The 20,729-nt window shown below is 45.4% G+C and overlaps 1 protein-coding gene across 1 annotated transcript in view; it reads left to right on the forward strand.

The window, feature by feature from the left end:
* Window positions 1-1,507: 1,507 nt before the first annotated feature.
* The window catches only part of TELO2 (telomere maintenance 2), a 51,380-nt gene continuing 32,158 nt past the window's right edge, over window positions 1,508-20,729 (forward strand). Inside the window, exons 1-7 of the mRNA XM_065411748.1 lie at window positions 1,508-1,562; window positions 2,781-3,133; window positions 12,604-12,881; window positions 13,022-13,090; window positions 15,158-15,305; window positions 16,887-16,989; window positions 18,222-18,290. Of these exons, the coding sequence (XP_065267820.1) occupies window positions 2,802-3,133; window positions 12,604-12,881; window positions 13,022-13,090; window positions 15,158-15,305; window positions 16,887-16,989; window positions 18,222-18,290 (999 nt within the window). The 5' untranslated portion in view covers window positions 1,508-1,562; window positions 2,781-2,801. The remainder of the gene's footprint in view (window positions 1,563-2,780; window positions 3,134-12,603; window positions 12,882-13,021; window positions 13,091-15,157; window positions 15,306-16,886; window positions 16,990-18,221; window positions 18,291-20,729) is intronic.

A 20,729-nucleotide genomic window follows, 5' to 3' on the forward strand; every position in this document is an offset into this window, starting at 1 on the left:
TAAGGCATGTACACATACAGCCTCTGGCCAGAACATGTTTCCTCTATGGGTACTGCCCCCTGCAGCAGAGTTGCTTGCTAGGGATAAAGAAATCCCAGGGGCCCATTCTGGGCTAGTCTGCATGTTGCTTATTACACCTTTGCCTTTTCCAGTCCTGGGCCCAAGATCAGGTCCTCCCACCCCCAGCCCATGTGTTGTGACATGCCTTGAACGAGCCTCCTAGTAGCGCTGCTGTAAGCTCTCGGGACTTGGCTTTGGCTGGGAGACACCACAGGGTAGGAGTGGGGTGGGGGAGACCCCCAGGTGGGGTGAATAGTGAGTGTGTGGAGGCAGTGCCGAGTTTACAATGTTGCCATGGAGCCAGGCCCATGGTCAGAAGGGGTCCCAGCCTGCTCTGCTTGCACTGTGCCCCGAGATCCCGCTGGCTCTTCTCTCTCCCCCCCCCACTTGCTCCTCTCCGTCTGCCTGTCGAAGGCTCCTCTGCCCCCCCTGGCTTCTCTCTGCCCCCCTGGCCAGAGCCCAGTGCACCGTTGGCTCCAGGCACACTCTGCTTCCCATCGCCTGTGGGGCCCCACCTGTCTCCCTGGAGCTGAGCTGCCTGGGACTGGTCCTGAATCCTGGCCAGTTGGCGGCGGGGGGGGGGCAGAGACACAGTGTGGAGGGCTTGACTGGGCCCCTCCAGGCAAGTGGGTCCTGAGGGAGCCCGGCTGGGGCAGGCCCTGGCCTGGCTGATTGCACCACTCCTGAGGGGCCGGAGTGATTCCCTGCCCTGGGACCAGCCCTGGCTGCAATGGCAGCTCAGCTTGGCAGACAGTTGCCTCTCAGCAGGGCCGGTGAGTGTGGCTGGGAGGCAGGGTGTGGGGGAGTTGGTGTCTGGAGGGCTGGGGTGGGGGTTGGGGCATGAGAGAGTGGGGGTTCTGTGTGGGGTGCTGGGCAGCTGTGGTGGGGCTGTGGGCAGAGATGGTGGTGGGTAGGGTACTGTGCATTTGTGGCAGGGTCTTGGGGGGCGCTAGGCATAGTGTGTGTGGGGGGGCCTCTGGCCATAGGGAATTGGAGGGCTGTTCCAGTGTTAGGTGGGGGGGCCTCTGTGGTGTGGCATAGGCCCACCCCTGAGGGGAAGGGGCATGTTGGCAGCACAGGGCTAGGTGAGCCACTGTGTGTCTGGTAACTGCTGGTTTGTAAACAGTGCCCTTGCAGCAGGCTGGGGGGAGTGGGGCTGCCCCTGCCATGTCCCTGGCCAGCAGCTCACTCCAGGGACTGACCTCCCTGTGCCATGCTGCATTGTCCCCATGGGGGGGGCACAAATATGTTTGGCGCTGGGCCCACAAAAGGTTAATCCAGCCCTGCGTGGAGTGGGAACACCTACAGCCCCAGGGGCTGGGAAGAGCAAACGCTCCCCGTCACGTGTTACTGTCTCTTTAAGACGGGGCATTTCAACCATTGCCTTCAGCGCTGGCTCAGTAGATTCGACAGGCCTGGACCGGGAGTGGGGTGTGTGGCGAATCTTAGGCTGGGTGACAGAGCGAGAAGGTGCCGGCGGGAAAAGCGCGCGGGCCGGAGGGGTGAGTCTGTAAAGGGATTCCGGGTGGGAGACACATCGCGGCGCGGCGCCCCGCCCCCACTCGAGCTGGGCCGGGGGTCCTGCTGGCCCCGTTCCTGCCCCTGCCCTCCGCGAGACCGAGGGGGGCTGTGGGCCGCTGCGGACCCCGGCCGGCGCCACTGGAGAGCGGGTCAGGCGGGCTGCGAGCGCCTGGGACCGGGACCGCCCCTCACGGTGTGCACGCAGCACCTAGAGCTGTGGGCCCAGTGTGTGTGCAGCGCTTAACGCCGGTCCCCCCTCCCCCCCGTGTGTGTGTGTTTGTGTGCGCGCGCACACAGCATCTAGCGTTGCGGGCACCGTGTGTGTGTGCGCGCAGCACCTAGCGCGGCAGGCCCCATGTCCATGTGTGTGCCTGAGTGTGAGCTGTGCCTGGTGCCGTGTGTGTCCCTGTGTGCAGTACCTAGAGTGCTATGGGTCCTGTGTGTGTGTGGCCCTGTGTGCGTGCAGCACTTAGTACTGTGGGCTCCATGTGTGTGTGCAGTGGTGGGCCTGTATGTATGCGTGTGCAATGACACAGGCCGTGTGTGTGTGCACATGCACAGTATCTGCACCCTGAGGATGTGTGTCGGGGGCAGGAAAAGAGGAGTTCCTTGTGCTTTGAGGTCGTGTGTGTGCACAGCACCTAGCACCCTGAGACCATATGTGTGCATGCGCTGTGCCTAATGTCCTGAGGCCCTGTGTGTGTGTGTGTGTGTACAACACCTAGCTCCACAGGGCCCTGATCTCAGTCAGCTCCTGTGTAAACAACACTTAGCACCCTGAGGCTCCATATGTGTGTACAGCACCTAGTGTCATGGGTCTCTGATCCCAGTCAAATCATGAGCCCTGGTACATGACGGGGGATCTTAAGTAGAGCCCTGTGCGGATACATGTGCATCCGATCCGCATAAATGGTTTGTGGATATTGAATTTGCAGGGCTCTTCTCTGAAGTGCTACTGCAATACAAATAAATTATAATAATAATTAACTAATAATTCTCCAGTGCTGAGCAGAGGCCTGCAGGCCTGCCAATTTATGTGGGAGTTTTGTGATGTGGGGAAACACCCACTAGTGGCTCGGCTGAGACTACCAGACTCATCTTGTCTGCAGGCTAAACAGAGTGCCCTTTCAGAAGGATCGCAGTAGCCAGGTGTCTGGGCACCATCATTCTCTGTTTCATTTTCCCCTTTGTTTGATCAGTTCCAGAAGTGACTTTACCGAATGGATCCCGAGCCCTTTGAAGTCGGACGTGCGGTACGAGAAGCTATCAACATCCTTTCCTCTTCCAGGAATGGAGTCCAGATCTCAGAGGCGCTTGGCACAATTAAGTGCTACCTAGGTGGAACTGAAAACGAAGCCCCCCTGAAGGAGAGGGAAGAATTTACCCGTGTGCATTTTTCTGCCTTTCTGCGAGGTCTTGTCAGTAACCTGAGTCCAGATTGGATAGAACTTCTTACCTCTGATCAGCAGAAGGAATTATGGGATAGCTTTTTCTTGGAAGGGCCAGCTGACCAAGCCTTTCTGGTTCTGCTGGACTCCATTATTTCTATGGGGTAAGCCTGGCTTCAGCCCCATATTTGTTAGCACTAAAAGCATGTAAACATGTGATGGCCCCTTCACATTACAATTCCAACCTAGTCAGATGATCTGGTAAATATGGCTTCAGTTTAGTGCAGAAAAGACCTATTTGTAGCCTTGTCCATGAATAATGCTAACTCCGTGTTCATTTCCCATGCTTTAATCTGGGTTTCAGAGTAGCAGCCGTGTTAGTCTGTATCTGCAAAAATAACAGGAGTACTTGTGGCACCTTAGAGACTAACAAATTTATTAGAGCATAAGCTTTCGTGGGCTACAACCCATCCGAAGAAGTGCATCCGAAGAAGTGGGTTGTAGCCCACGAAAGCTTATGCTCTAATAAATTTGTTAGTCTCTAAGGTGCCACAAGTACTCCTGTTATTTTAATCTGGGTGTTGAGTATAGGCACTGGCCTTCCTATACTACACATTGCAATAGTTGTAATGATGTGAAAGAACGAGTGTGTTGTAATCAAATCCCCAGGCTCAGCTGTGGTTGCATCATAGAGAGGTCTTTTCACATCAAAGCATAAAAGGGGAATGTTCAAGATTGTCGGAGAATAACAGAGTTTTCACTTTTTGTTTGGGTACAGCAAATCAGATACTTTATTTTTTCTCTATTAATTGCATAGAGGGAGAGAGCTAAACAGGTCTTTTAACAGGTAAACAATTACAGCAAGCATTTATACCTTTTGTTACAGACAATAATGAGCAACAGCTGCATTTTGTTTATACATAGGTCATTCTGATATTTTGTTTTTCTTACTAATGTAGACTCTTAGTCTACATGCCATATTATTTACACATTATCTACACAAGGTCGCAACAACTTTTTACACAGTTCTTTTCCACTCGCCTCACACATTCCTCGCTTCTACAAATTTCGCGTTATTAGGGTTACAGTTAGCCTAACTCTTGCTAACGAACTGTCATGCATTGCATCCCCTTCCTGTCAGTTCTTTCTCTGCTTCCACAACCCCCCCCCTTTTGTACTACTAGTACAACAAACATTTTCAAATCTTTATTTGCATTAAATCTCGGAATTTAGATTTTACATTAGATGCTTTAACCTTAGGGGTTTTGATTGGATGTAATGACAATGCATGATGAGCATGGACATGAAAGGTATTACTATTATTACGTTTTTTACAACAACAATAACATACTTTTACACTAGCTAACAACAACACAAGCAATAACATTTTCATAGCGATAATATGATGGGGTTGTTGTACAATTTTAGTTATATAACACAATATGCTTAGTACTAATACTTAGTACTAATACTAATACTATACTAATACTTAGTACATAAGGTGAATACTTTATAAGCTGTTTGAAAGGCATACTTTTTAACTTGATATATATTTTGAAGCATGAGAATTTGCCCTTGTACTTTAGAGATTTTTTGAACCTTTGGTAACAGTGAAAGCAAATTTTGAAATCGATTAGGTACTAAACTAGTCCAATTAAAGGGTATTTGGAACCTAAGGACTACTTGCAAAATTTTATTTGCAAGCCAGTAGTTAATATGATTGCTTGCAGTGGTAGTGAGATTAAAATGTATGTTTTGCGATGTGGTGGCATTAACATACACACAGCTATTATTAGCTTGAAAAAGTAAGTGTTTTGTTAGGGTAGTTTTTTGTTTTTTATTTTTTTAGCAAACGTAGTTATGAAGAGTAACAACTGCTTCTGGCTTCAGTTTACGGATACACTGAAGCTGTGGGGGTTTTAACGGCCAAAATGTCCATTGACTTTTTAACCCCATTCAAATGTTAGATGTAATTTTAGGAGCACTGACTAAAAATTGATTGGGCATACCTAATTTGGGTCTAATTTTTTAGATGTCTCGGTGAATTACCCAATTCCACATGCATTTTTCTCATGGACCCAGCAGGATTTGGTATGTGGGAGCCCATACCCCCCCAACCGGTTCATATGCTTGGAAGGAGCACTGAGAACATCTGCACTGTTTTATGGCCACAGATTAGATGGTACTTTTGATGTGTCTGTAAGGGCAGTGGGCCAAGCTTGATGCTTTAGATTATTCCGAATGGCCATTAGCTGGTCATTCAGGAAATTTTGAATTTTTGAACATGCTAGATTTCACTGCAATGCCTTCCCAGTCTTAGTGATATTTAATACCATTTTTGTTAGCAACTTTTGGGTTATAGAACTAAGGGCGGAAATAACATGTAACTTACCAATTTCAGCCTGTACCTGGGTTAGTTGTGCTCCAAAAACAAGGCCAATGGCCTTTTTTAGTTGCCCCAATTTTTTATTATGTTTTTGGTTTTTAAAAATATTCCAAACTGCTGCAGCACTATTGGCCCCATCCCATAGGGATCCGGTCAAGTCTTTCTTCTTTTTAGAAGAAATAACCCAAGCCCTCTGTTGTGCTAATTTAATGGCAGCCCCCTGTGAGCAATTTGGGTATGTAGAGGTAATTTGGAAACTGGATAAGGGCAATGAAAATTTAACAGTCCCTAGTGTAGTGTTAATTACAGTTCATTGATATTTTAATACATCTCTCTTTGGGTGTAGTACTATACCACATTTGTTGGTTGAACACCTTTATGTACTTCCGGGAGGCATTGATACTAATGGCATAAGAACGGGTGTATTGCAATAAGGTACAGGTCACATTATTAGTCACTGGAATAATTTTTATGCAGGTAAAATTTCCAGTGGCAAAACAAACTTTGGGTATTTGTTTAATTGTTTACTAATTGGGTGACCAAATAACAATAAGGGCCTCTTTTATTTAACACAATGCAAATTCCAGGAACATTTGCTATAGAACCCATTAATTGCAATTCCAGATTCTTGGGGATCATTGGTAGTGATATTATATACTTTTATTTTTACTGATTTATTTAATTGTTTGCTTATATGGGATATTCTGAACCTTAAAAATAATTTTTTTTAAACAATATTTAAATAAATCACTAAAGTGTGAAGGCCTTGGCCATTGGTTTTATCAAATATATGGCATTGTCTGTATTTGGATGTGTTACAGGGGTAATAGTGTAATGGAGGAGATGGCAGGGGCAATGGCAACAAGGTGCCTTTGGTACTTATTATTTAAAATCCAATTAGGGAGGGCAATACATGCTGAAGGACTTATTTAAAACACAGGGCGCAGCCTGTAGAATAAACCCCAAAATCCAATTAATACCACGTTCCCAAGCATGGGTCCCACAAGTTTCTTTCTGCCAGTGTATAATTTTTTGTTTTTTTACCAGGGTTAGTTTTTAATGTCTTTTGTAGTCAGGAATTCCTGGACTTTGTGGTTTTAATGAAGCAAGTGTTTTTTTTTGGTTTTTTTTGTAACAGTGTGGTTTAGCATCATACAGGGGAGAGGTTACTAGCACATTACCCTGTAATGGTTTTGCTTTTTTTAGAAAAATCCAAAGGCACAGTAGGTTTGTCAGTGGACAAGGGAGAGGTTACTAGCACTTTACCTTGTCTTTTTTTTTTTTTTTTTTTTTTTTTTTTTGCTGTCCAGAAGGCACAGCAGAGCTAGAAGGAGAAATAGGCTTATCATTAGTCGGAGAGTCCTCCCGAGGTGGAGGGGTCTTTTTACAGTGAGAAACCTGGGTTCAGGCAGGTAGTCCTTGGCACTTTACAGAGGTTTTGGTGGTTAACAGGACTTGGAAAGGGCCCTTCCAGTGTGGAGCCAAAGCAGTCTTTCGTTGATGGACTTTACGTAGACTCAGTCTTCGTGTTTCAATGAATGGCAGGGCTGCTAGGGTCTTGGGTAGCACTTCTTTTATTTGTGAGAAAACAAACTTAACACAGTTTATTAATGCCTGGCAGTGTTTTACAGATTTCATAGTTGCTTGGGCACATTCAGGCCCCCCTTTTTTGGCTGTCAGCCAAGTCTTAGCTGTGGGCAGTGTTTTTGGATGGGGCCAGCGTCTTATTTTTGGACTGAGCTTGCTAGCTATTTTTTTTAGTTAACTTTTTTTTTTGGTCTTTTTTTAACCTACAAAGGAAACTTTTACTTTTTACTTATACACCTTTTTCCAACAATGAACACATACACATTGCCATTATACAGTACATTAGTCTTATTATTTAATGTATGCCATGTACACCCTTTCAGTAAAATAACTTTATTACAGAGCTTTGGAGCAACAAACCAGGACAAGCACACCCACTTTTGAGGAGTTCACTTGGTACAACCTCTGGTGTACAATAGCTTTTTTTTCCCCCCAGCCCTCTGGCTAGAAATCTGAGGTTGCCAGAAGGATCCCATGGGCAATATGTGGAGTGGGTTAACCTTCCATGTCCTTGCTTCCAAAGACTGTTGGTATGCAAATTTTAACAACAATTTTTTTTAATTAAAAAAATCTGGCCAATGAAGTTTTTTTTTTTTTTACTTAAGCAAATGTATTAGACTTTAGTATATTACATTTTCCTGATTTATCCAAACACTTTGTATTCCAAGTTGAATAAAACAAGTATCTGCTTTTTGATTTAACCCTTCTATTTAATTTTGAACTAGACTGTTTTATGAAAATATTAAACCCAACAATTCTGGCCACAAGACAAACACCACAAGACAGGACATAGAACACAAAAATAATTCCTATTGTACCAGTAAATGCATGGTACATTGAATGCTGTTCAGCTGGCATCCGTTTTCTTTGATGATCTGAAAGACAAAAGAACAGAGGTCTACCTCTTCTGGGCAGTCAGTTATTGCTTAAAATATTTTTTTTATATACACATACTTTTGTTGATTTTAGGCAAAACAGAATTACCCCATATTTTTTTGTATTTGTTTTATAGGCAGCCCAGGTTTTAGTGGCTTTTACTTTATTAGTTAGAAAATTGCATTAATACAGATGCTTTTTGGCTTGCTTTTAGTTTTAAAGCTATTTGTAGCTTAAATTTTTTTACGTAAAAAGGGACACAATTAACTTTTTTAGACTTTTGATTGCATTTTACTTTTAATTTTTGCTTTTAAACACCCAGTGATTTGAAAGAGACAACACAACCTATATTGGTAGGTTTGCATTTTTTTTTTACCTTTGCTACAATATACACTGCACATGTTTTGGGGAAAATGCACATTTTATTTACAATTTAATTTTTATAACATTAGCCACATAAATTTTTACACGAGGTGTAATTGTTTTTTTTGTGCTTACAAAATTTTTATGCACTCCTAGTAAAGTGACAGCTTGACTACACAGAGCCAGGGGCACTGTTTTTTTTTTTTTTTTTACTAGATTTTTTTATTTGCTATTTTGTTATTTAAAAACAAATTCAAATTTTTTATTTTTTTGGCTTTGACTACCCTGCTGCAGCCATAACCTTTGGTTTTTAGTTAAAACATTTTAAATTTTGTAAAGCATTAAGTTATTTTAAGGATTAAATGCTAAATACCATATTAAACAACATTAGTTTTCTGTGTTTGGCAAAAGTATTTTTGGTTTTTGCAACTTTAAACAATACCAATTTATTTTAAACTTATAAAACACAGATTTCACAAAAACCAATAATTTATTTGTTCCGGTGCCTGGTTTTTTAGTACCAGGCGCAAGGGAGTTAAGTAAATCGGAATGTTAAAAGATTTGGATTCGGGCCAATTAGTGCCCAGGGCTGGCCAATCCTGGGTGCAAAGCTGCAACAAGCGTCTTTTTGACATTTTTTTTTGAACACCGGGTAAAGGCCATTTACTTAACATATAATTTAAAGGGCTATTCTTAGAGGGTTTTACCAGAGACCCACTCATTTGCCTGCTGACACTTTAACAGAGAATTACACAGAGAACAGAGGGAATTATGGCCTAATAGGATTTTATTACAGGAATTTTTACTAATACTGACCGCTACAGGGGACGGGACAGAAGGATCCCAATTTGACTTTAGAGCTTTATTGCACACGATGGCTTTCACTTTGAGGCATTACGAATGAGAGGCTCAGTTTTGTTTACATACCTAATGCCCAAATGTATAAGACAGAAATTTATTAACCGGAGTTGCCAGTAACTGTTACCGAAATATTGGGTTCACCTAGCTGAGAGCCAATAACAGCCAGACAGGGATAAGGAAGAGTTTCTTTATTCTGCAGAAGAAAGGAGAGCTTTGCACCTTGGTACAAAGACGTTGTTTTACACACATTTTACCATTTTAGTTATATTTTGGGGATTTGAAATCCCCATACTTATAATTACTTTTTTTTTTTTTTTTACTATGCCCTTAAAGTTTTTAATTTGTTTTTTAATTTTTTTATTTATTGCCTGCCCGCTTGGGCCCAATTTTGCTTTTTTTGCTGAACCACCAATTTAGCTAGGAGGGTGAGGCTTGCCACTTGGGCAAAACGCATGGCCCATTGGTGTTTAACTATTTAATTTTTTTTTGTGGCAAACACACTGCTGTTACAGCATATGCAAACACAAATGGTTAAATTTTGACAAGTTCCTGAAGGACCGGTACTTGCTTAGCCAGTGCTTTTTTTTTTTGCTTGGAAGTTCTGTTTTAAGGCTTGCAACTTGCCCAGGGCGTAGGTTTGAGTTGCTGCTTGGTTTATGATCTGTGCTTTTAATTGCTTAATTTTAGTTATTAAGTACACAACTTTTTTTTTTTTTTTTAATTTTTTTATTGCCCAGGCCTGCTACGACTGGGGTAGATTTACCTGACACCCTTCCCGGTCAACCGGGGTGGAGAGAGGAATGCTAAATCCCTTTTCGGTTTTTAGACTTACTGCGGCTGAGAGTAGGCACACTTTTATACTTACACACGTACGTTTAGACTGGCCACGTCTGTGTATAACGTTCAGAGAAGGTGCTGTGCAATCTTCAACTTGCTTTTTTTTTGGGAGGGCAGTTTTTTTACGCCCTGGGGTTTTTTGGGGCGTCTTTTCAGTGATTCCAGTCCAGGCCGGCTGCCTGTGGCTTTTTTAGCGTCCCCAAACCACGCCGGCTCCAAGGTCGCAAAGGCAGACTGTTGGATTTTATTGGACAGTTAAGCTTTGCAAATGTAATTTTAGTCCTGTAACTTGTATTGCCTTTGGTTTGACTATGTTTATATTTTTTTACAGCCAGCTGGGGCCGAAAGTAGTTTTTTTTTTGTACTTAGCCTGGTTTGCATTGATTTTTGACCTTGAACGCAGATTAACTTTTTTTTTATTTTTGGACCAAGCTGAATTTTAAATTAACCCGTTTTTTTTTTTTTTAATAGACAGATTGCTTCCATTGTGTGTTAGAGGCTTTTTGGTGATTAAAAGCTCCTTTGAGATGTATGATTTTATTTAGATTGAAGGTACCTTTTAGTGGGCATTGTTTAGATGAATTTTTATGCTTGTAATGATTTAAATTTTCTAAATACCTGCAGGTTTTAGGACCATAATGTACGTACATGAAATAAGCTGGGGTACCCTTAGGGGGTGAGAGGGAATTTTTAGACTGTCTCCCACCCATTTTCCAATCACACACACAGGGAGGATGCCCTGTCCGCTCTAGCGGCACATAAACTAAGGATTTTTTTTTACAGGGTACTCACACAGGAGAGGCTAACGAGGATGGCCACAACCCTTTTACACCTTTTTTTAGCAAAGAGCGTCGGCTAGTTTTAGAGAGACGGCGCCGCTTACTTTTGTTGCATTCAGTGAGATGATTAGACTGTTAGTGGCTTACACAGAGAGGAAAAGGGGAGGGAAGATGGGTTTACACACTTCTAGACCCAGGTAGCCTTTTTGCCGGCGATGCTAGGCCGAGTTAGCCCACCGTGGGTCGGATTTTTTAAAAGATTTTTTAGTTACCAGGCTTGCGTTAGAGTAGTTCTGGTCACGAGCCAAAAGACTTCGCAGAGTACTTTGGGCGTTTTTTGGTAACTCTTAATTTACACTGGTGTACACACACACACACACACACACCAAGGCCTCTATTTTCAGGTACTATTTCCAAGTACCACGATGCATTTACACTATGAGGCGGTAACAACCCCTCTTGAGGCGGTAAACAACCCCTCTGTTCGTACTTAACACACTATGAGGCGGTAACAACCCCTCTTGAGGCGGTAAAAACCCCTCAGCACCGGTGCATACCCATGCATCTTTTATATGCATATATGGGGGCGGCCAAACTAACAGGTCCCCAGAACCGCATACAACTACCTTATTGGGGGCGGCAAAACAATTTCCCAGAACCGCTCTGCATTTGACCTTGCTGCACAGTTAATAAGTTCGGAAGGCGTGAGCCCAACAGGGACAGACGGCCCCACGGACAGTCCTCCTTCGACACCCCAATAGAGATTTCAAAAGGTCTCCTACCTTTATTGTGGCGCCATGGGGTTCGAAGGGGAACGATCCGTAGCAGCTGCCGGTACCTCTGCGGGCGTTGCCATCCCGGACGAGCCCCCAAATTGTCGAAAATAACAGAGTTTTCACTTTTTGTTTGGGTACAGCAAATCAAATACTTTATTTTTTCTCTATTAATTGCATAAAAAAAAAAGCTAAACAGGTCTTTTAACAGGTAAACAATTACAGCAAGCATTTATACCTTTTGTTACAAACAATAATGAGCAACAGCTGCATTTTGTTTATACATAGGTCATTCTAATATTTTGTTTTGCTTACTAATGTAGACTCTTAGTCTACATTCCATATTATTTACATGTTATCTACACAAGGTCGCAACAACTTTTTACACAGTTCTTTTCCACTCGCCTCACACATTCCTTGCTTCTACAAATTTCGCGTTATTAGGGTTACAGTTAGCCTAACTCTTGCTAACGAACTGTCATGCATTGCATCCCCTTCCTGTCAGTTCTTTCTCTGCTTCCACAAGATGGTCCTGATGATTCCTGGCTTTGGCATCCTGGCCACGATTCAGGGCCCAAGGGTAGAAGGCATATAACTACATTGATAGAAAGATTGTAATGTGGTTAAAACACAGGGATGGGAGCCAGGAGACCTGACTTCTATTCCCAGCTCTGCCATTGACTCACTGTGTTGCCTTGAGAGGGTCACTTCAGCTCTCGGTGCTTCATTTTCCCCTGTTTTGCAAATGGGGAAATGATGCTTCTTCCACACCTCCCATGGGGGTAGTGAGGCTGAATTCGTTAACGAGTGTAAAGTGTGGTGAGAGTCACAGGCAGAAGGAGCTGTAGGGATACAGTGTTATTTCACTGCTAATCTTAAATTACATTCTGATGCATTGTGGCACTATGTGTGATTGATGGGATCACAGCAGAAAGTGGTATGATTGCCACTCCATCATTGGAGATTTTTAAGAGCAGGTTAGACAAACACCTGTCAGGAATAACAAGGAGTCTGGTGGTACCTTAAAGACTAACAGACCTGTCAGGAATGGTCTAGATGAGTGTAGGGGACTGGAGTAGATGACTTCTCGAGGTCCCTTCCAGTTCTGTAATTCTCATTTGTGTGTCCTCTTCCTCATTAATTAAAGGGGGGGCACTCTTATTTCTTTCCAGTCCCAGCTTTCGCCTGATGAAGGTCATTAGCATCCTGGAACAGTTTCTGCAGACAGGACGCATGTCGGCTCTGATGTGGGAGGTCTGTCATCAGCAAGCACAGGCTGGTTTACCCACATTTCAAGAGACCCTCCTCAACAAGGTTGTGTGTCTGCCTGACCACTTGTGCAAAAAGCTCCAGGGGAATAACCTGCCTATATTCTTCCCACAAAACTATTTCCCTCTGCTGGCTACTGAAATCATCCAGGTGTTGCAGAGGATCTCTGACTCATTAAGAGGTGAGATTGCAGACCAACTACAGCTGCACTGAGAGAGTGAAACAGTACAAGGGGAGGTCTCCTGATAATCAGCCTCTAGGAAGATGTCAATGGCTGGCAATCTAAATGTTTCATTAAACATGTGTCTCGTTATACCACAGGTGGCTTGGACTGTTCCATCTCCTTCGTGTCTCAAGTGCTGGGGAAGGTGTGCGTGCATGGGAGACAAGGTGAGTGCCTTGTAACATGGTTTTGGGCTAAAGGATATGATAGAATTACATCAACAAGGAACCGTGATTGTAATAGGGTGGTCACTAAAAGAGGGAGGTTGAGGGTAGATTCATTCGTGGCCTGGGATGTTGCCTACAGTTTGTAGACACGGCCTTCTCTCCTTTCTGAGGCATCCCAACTGTGTGTCTGTTACCTATCTCTCTCTCTCCGTGGCTGATCTGAGTGTGTTCCATTCTCCTTCTCCCAAGAGTCAATGAGAACACTAGTCTTCCAGGAGTCCTGCTGTCCTGGGCATTATACTTCCCTAGTGCCTTCCATCTGAGGTTCTGAAAATGCATTGCAAACACCAATGAGTTAAAAATCACAGCCCCTAGATAACAGGCTGTGCATGTGATGAGCCTTCATTTTGGTTTCACTTAGCATTTTGGAGCAGGTGAAGGCTGCTCCCCATGTGCAGTAGCATGTAACAGATGGGGAAGTTAAGGAAGGAGTTCCAATCTCCTACTTCAACAAGGGATTCCTGGAAGCTACTGTCAAGCTGTCCTGCAGTGGCTCAAGAGCGTGTGGGTACCAACCTCAGGGCAGACTGTTAAGAAGCAGGGTACAAAGCCCAAATTAGTTGTGAGTTCTATACTTAGATTTCACCAGCCAATTATCAAGTGTAAACTCCTCAAGCACTATAACAGCCTTAACATGGAGCCACAGATAGTCCTCTTGGGTACTGTGATCTATCTTGCCACCCAGGAAAGCCTTCCTTTGTGATAGATGGTTCCTTACACCAAAAATCACAACAATATTCAGGTTACTCCCAGTCCCAAAGGACCAGTCACTAACCCCAGGTCAATTTCTCCTTAGGTCTCACACCAAAGGCAACTCTTAATTTATTAGAGGATTGACTATACCTAAAAATTTATTAACTCTCTTCTTTCCTTTTTCTAGTTATTTATAAGGTTTAAAAGAGGTAAATGTATATACACACAAATGAGTTCCAATCTCAAGTGTCAAAAAGTAATAGAAGCTTCTGTAATAAGCAAGATCTATGTGTCCTTTTGGGGCTAACCCCGGCCAAGCCCTGGGGATCTTTTGCTTATGCTTAGTAATCCTTGCCCTCAAAGCCCAAGCAGCATAAAAGATCCTCCTTGTTAGGGCTTTTTATTCCTTCCCCCCCTTCTGCTTCAAGTTGCAAATTCAGCTGTTCATGAGGGGTTGGGCGGGGGAGCAATCAACAAAGTATTTTGTCCTCTGATGTTCCACAATAGTTTTTCTGGTGTTGGGAAGAAGATAACATTTCCTGTGGGAAACTAGTATTTCACGTTTCTTAATGCTTCTCTTCTGTCTTGTGATTTACAGTTGCAGAGGAAACGCTTTTACCTTATAATATGGCATGCAGATATTATAAATGAGATTAATGCATGCAGCAACTTACAAGCATTTCATAAAGTCTAAACACTAAACACATTCTTAGGCCTGGTCTACACTACCCGCCTGAATCGGCGGGTAGAAATCGATCTCTTGGGGATCGACTTATCGCGTCTCGTCAGGACGCGACAATCGATCCCCGAATCGACGCGCTTACTCCACCAGCGGAGGTGGGAGTAAGCGCCGTCGACTGGGAGCCGCGGCAGTCGATTTTGCCGCCGTCCTCACAACAGAGTAAGTCGGATCAGCTATTCGCGTAGCCGAATTTGCGTATCTTAAATCGACCCCCCCCTGTAGTGTAGATGTAGCCTAATAATACTAACACACAGGTGAACCAGACTGGTTCCAGCTATGTACTTGTCAGTGTTCAGTGGAGACCTATGTGCCTTGGTATGAGCTGACACCTGGTCTGCCAGTGTCACAGTTACTAGGGCTACAAGTGAAAGCCCACGTGAACCTGCAGGTAGGGCATACCTGTGAGAAGAATTGTGTGTTGTAGGTGCTGAATCATTGGGGGCAAACTTGTGTTCATGTTTATCTCTCTATAAGCAGCTTGATTTTGCAAACCATCCACATGGACTATGTAGTGGGCTATTGCCCCAGCTCCCTCCAATCAGTGAGCTTCCTTTTGTTCTCTCCCAATACAGAAGAGATTCTGAATGTGTTGGTGCCACGCCTAATGGATCTCACCAAGGTGGACTGCATCTGGCAGAGGATGTGCTGGCGACTGGTCGAGTGTGTGCCAGATCGTTGGATGGAAGCAGTGGTTTGCGGCTTTGTTCAGAAAGCACCAGGGTAAGAAATCAAGATTTGGGGGAGAGGGAAGTAGTTGTTCTAGCTACACCTTACTCCTGGGGGGATTCTGTGGGGCTGCGCGCCTGCAGAAAACAGCCTCCCCGCAGATTTCCTGCTTTTCCCTGGGGGGACGGGCGGGCGGTGATCATGTATGCAGTTTTTTTGTGGGGGGGGATTGCTGCCCAAACAAAGGTGAGGCATGGGGGTTACATGCCGGGGCACACAGGGTTACATGCCATTCCCCCACCCCCATTTCTGCAAACGCAGAGCTGACCAGCTCGGTTGCATCTGGGGCTCCGCTGACTCTGCAGCGGAACACAGCCTCCTGGGTCCTAGTGCCAGTTGTGCTCCCCTTCTGTGTGCTGGGAGCCTTCCTATTTTCTGTGGAACAGTGACTGCCCGCAGTGGGGCTGGGTAAGGGGCGTGGGGGGAAGAGGCAGTGGGGAAGGAAGGGGGGTGGAATGGGGAGGGGGATGTGGGAGTGAGGAGAGGGGGATGGAGAAGAAAAGGGGATAGGGGAACCACGGGGGGGGAAGCAGGAGCCTGGCATGTGATGTCCCCTCGGCAGCAGCTGAGGATCCCCCGTTAAGCAGGCCCATCGAACCCTCACCCTGACAAGCCCTACCTCCCTACACCTGGACCCGTCCAACAAGCCCCCCACACCCAGACCCCCACCCCACTGAGCCCCAACCAGTTGCACCTAGACCCCCACTCCCCCAGCACCCGGACCCCCCCCACTGAGCCCCCGCCAAGCCCCATTTTGCCACACCCAGACCCCGCCACTGAGCCCAACCACCATCACCTGGATCCCCTGCAGAGTCCCATTGCCCCTGCACCCCCCAACGAGCCCCTGTGCATCCAGATCTCCCACTGAGCTACCCGCACCCAGATTACCCCACACAGAAACCTCTCACCACACACCTGGATCCCTCCACACTTAGATCCTGCTGGGCTGAGCCTGCCCAGCCACACCTGGTGCGCCTGGCATAGAGGGGCAGGGCCCCGAGGTGTTTTGGGGGCAGGCCCAGCCCTTGCACTGTGTCAGGGTCAGGTGCAGCCTCACTGCCGACTGCCTGTACTGGAGGAGGTGGGGGCTCCAGGGTGATCTCCCACCTCAATGCAGCCAGTGGCCTGTGCTCCCCACTGCCATTCTGGAGCCACATTTAGTTATTGACAAAATTTGCAGAATTTTAAAATATTGTGCACATAATTTTTATTTTTTTTGGTGCAGAATTCCCTCAGGTGTATAAACACCAGTACATTATTTCTTGAAGGATCTCAGCCTGTGCACCATCATTTCACATGTTGCCACTTCCTGGGAAAGGTTGGGACTGGAATAGCTGGGGATTCATTCACTGGTAATCCTTCGACAGCATTTGAAACAGCACTAGATCTTTTTGCTACATTAATCACTTCTGTAGTTGTGTGGTAGCACTGCATGGAAGCTGTTTGACTGATCTACGACTTTTGATTATATTGCAAATGGGTAGCCACTTACAAAATCATGATTTGATTGAAATCAGCCTGAAGCAGTTCAGATAAATGGATCCCTGATAGTTTGCTGCTGACCTGTCTTGCTAGGGCGGATGTCTTGTCTCGATTACTGGGGAATCTGGTTGTGAAAAACAAGAAAGCTCAGTTTGTGGTGACCCAGAAACTACTACTCCTGCAATACAGCTATGTGGTAAGGGCTCTGCTGTGTCAATATAGGAAATGTAAGCCTCTAGCTGTTAGGAAGGCCAATGTTTTTCAACGTGCTGAATTCTTGCCCAGGTAAGCTCCAGGTCTCTGGTCGTGGGCTTTATTCTGAAGCCTTTCCCCAGACTCCATACTCCTCACATATACTTGGACCTCAGCTGAAGATTGCTATAACTTCTCCCTGTGCAGTAAGGCAGACTAGGTGGTTCCTTTCAAGACACTAGGCTTGTATTCTGCCTTGTAGGTCAATCTGTGGTGATCAGCAGTGTTGTCACCTTTTCTCCTGGGAACCAAGGGAGGATTTGCATGTGACATCGGCAGTCTGGGGAGCTAGAGGCCCTGATCCCATCTAGAATCCAGGGGGAGAGGCTGGGAGCAAGTGTGACCTTCCCCCAAGAGGACAGGGAGAAGGAGTGCACTGGAGAAGCTCGGAGTTTGATTTGGAATTATCTGTACCCTCAGAGGTTGGAGAGAAATGATGTGGAAGTGAAACAGGGCAGTGGGTGAGCACTGGAGCCCATGAGGGTGTAGTGTGAAGATCGTGCTCTGCCTTATGTTCTGGAGTATCTTGAGCATTAACTAGATCGTGGGTGGGAGAGAGGCACAAGACTTCAGCGAAGGGAAGGACAAGGTTCCCTGACTTCACGTTCTTTTTGTTTAATAGTAGGAGCAATATTTTAAATAAGACTTGCTGTGCATGGGTTGGTTCAGTGGGGTTTTTACTAGAAGGAGCCCTCTCTTGGGTGCCATAGACATCACCGAAACTGTGTGATCTGAAATAGTTTGGGCACTGAAATACCTAGGCACAACAACATGCTCTAACTTTCCTAAGAGCGCTGTGGGTTTGCATAAACTCTGCACAGTCTTTCCCTGAACATTCTGATCAATTCACCCGGAATGGGAGGGGGTGGAAGGGGAGAGAGTGTGAGTGTGTAAAGTCCTTGCTGATTAATAACTTTCTGCTCAGTTTTCAGAGTAGCAGCCGTGTTAGTCTGTATCCGCAAAAAGAACAGGAGCACTTGTGGCACCTTAGAGACTAACAGATTTACGAGTTTTTTCATGAAGTTGATGGATTTCCACTCCATACGGCTAAATGCAGTGCCTTGCATAATGACAGGTTTCAGAGTAGCAGCCGTGTTAGTCTGTTAGTCTCTAAGGTGCCACAAGTACTCCTGTTCTTTCTGCTCAGTATAACTAATCCTATTGTTTTCATTGTAGACTGCAGTGCTGCAGAACCTCCTTGGATACCTGGCCCTAGACAGCCTTCGACGTTCCTTATTGATCAAAGTAAGTTAGGTACCTTCAGTGATATATATTTAGGTTGGAATTTTTACTCTTGAACCCTCATTTTGTCCCAGTATCTGTGATGCTTCAGTGCTGTTTGATGAAGCTGATAATGAGGATCACCTGTGTGAATGGGGTGATAAAGAATGCCCCCATGGTGGTCCTGGACAGAGCTGCATGGCCTCATTCAAAGTGTAGCAGAGAAGTCCTCTTCATAGGAATCACTGCCCTTCTGTCTCATCTCTAGAAAAGTAGTAAGATGGCCACCAGGGAATGCTGAGAAGGAAGGGGGAATAGAAAAGGAAGGAAATGTGGCTCAAAATGAAGGAAGAGTTGCTGTCCCACTTAAACAGGCCACAGTCCTCCCAGAGCTTCTAATGATACATTGTACTTCTGTAGCATCTCACATCTGTGGATCCCCAAGCCTCACAACTCCCCTGTGAGGTAGGTTAGTTTTATCAATCCCATTTTATAGATTGGAGGGGGGAGGGGAGGGAGAGAAGTGATTTGAAGTGACTTATCCAAAGAGAGCGAGTCAATGACAGTTGGAAATAGAACCCAGGAGTCCTCCGACCCAGCCCTAGGCTCTAACTGTAAGATCATCCTCATATTTTCTAGGGCACAACAGCAGAGAACTCACTCTGGGGTCCGATTGGGAAGCCACCAAATGAAAGGCTAAAAATAATTTTCTTAGTGTTTCTAATAAGCCCTTCTTATACTAAACTCCTCTTAGCTCTTCTTTTTAGTTCATGTATTAGCAGGAGTATTGTAAGCAAGACACGAGAAGTAATTCTTCTGCTCTACTTCGCGCTGATTAGGCCTCAGCTGGAGTATTGTGTCCAGTTCTGGGCGCCACATTTCAGGAAAGATGTGTACAAATTGGAGAAAGTCCAGAGATGATCAACAAAAATGATTAAAGGTCTAGAAAACATGACCTATGAGGGAAGATTGAAAAAACTGGGTTTGTTTACTCTGGAGAAGAGAAGACTGAGAGGGGACATAAGTTTTCAAGTACATAAAAGGTTGTTACAAGGAGGAGGGAGAAAATTGTTCTTAACCTTTTTGAGGATCGGACAAGAAGCAATGGGCTTAAATTGCAGCAAGGGCGGTTTAGGTTGGACATTAGGAAAAACTTCCTAACTGTCAGAGTGGTTAAGCACTGGAATAAATTGCCTAGGGAGGTTGTGGAATCTCCATCATTGGGAATTTTTAAGAGCAGGTTGGACAAACACCTGTCAGGGATGGTCTAGATCAGGGGTCTCAAACACGCACCCCACAGGCCGCATTTCCTGCGGCCCGCCATAGGCACCGTGTCACCACTCCTCCACCTACCTCCGCGCTCAGGGGAGGAGGCAGAGAAGAGGCGGGGCCGGGGTGGGGATTTGGGGAAGGGGTTGGAATGGGGGCGGGGAAGGGGTGGGAAGAGGCAGGGCAGGGGCGGGGCATATACTGAAGTGTCGCTAGATACCTCTTTTGGCTATGGTAACACCCCTCTTTTCATTAGGTGCCAGCAATGTGCTTGGTAAGACCTCAAACAGCTTACAGTCTAGCAGAGATAAATAGGAGCCAGGATGCACAGGAAGACCCAGAGGGGGGATTAACTTGGAGTGGTCTGGGAGAGCGGGTTGTTTGTTTGGGCAGGATTTGAATCATACCTGTCATTCCCCTTGGCTTCAGGGCTTCGTTGCAATGCACGTGCATTGCGAGCCTGTTCTGAAAGGTGCTAAGCACCCTGAGATCCCACTGGTCTCAGTGGGAGGAGAAGGCACCTCAGCTCCACACAAAGGAAGTTCTAACAGAGAGATGACCCAAGGGGTGATTCAAAACCTGTGTCCCAGCCCCTTGCTGTTCTGGGCTGTGACCTGAGGCCGAAAGGTGCTGCCAGCTGCCTTCTGTGAGGTTCAGCGCATGCTCACGGCCAATGGCTCTTAGCCCATCGGTCCCCATGACTTTTGTATCGTTGTATGAAAAGGTTTCAGTGATGTGGCCCTCGGGCCAATGTACTAATCCTCATGTGGCCCTCGTGGTGATTTGAGTTTGAGATCCCTGGTCTAGATAATTCTCAGTCCTGCCTTGAGTGCAGGGGACTGGACTAGATGACCTCTTGAGGTTCCTTCCAGTTCTATGATTCTATGATTTAAGTTTTTTTAAAATGTTTTCCTTCAGACAGTGGCAAATCCATTAAAACAATTTTAGCCAACACAGGCAGTGAGCTACGATTCAGTGGTGAAGGAGTACCCCTTACTGCTTTAAAACATTCTTGATCACCACATGAAGCACTGGTGAATGGCTCCGAAGGGAGCTATGTCTGGTTACTCTCATCCAGAGAGTTTCTGCTGTGATGTGGGGGAACTGGTTTTCCCCTTTTGTAACTGCTGTTATCTCTTAGATTGTTTTGTTCCACTTCCTTCTTTTCACTGAGTTGCATAACTGTGATTTTTG

The sequence above is a fragment of the Emys orbicularis genome, chromosome 10 (assembly GCF_028017835.1).
Source record: "Emys orbicularis isolate rEmyOrb1 chromosome 10, rEmyOrb1.hap1, whole genome shotgun sequence".
NCBI classification, from domain to species: Eukaryota; Metazoa; Chordata; order Testudines; family Emydidae; genus Emys; species Emys orbicularis.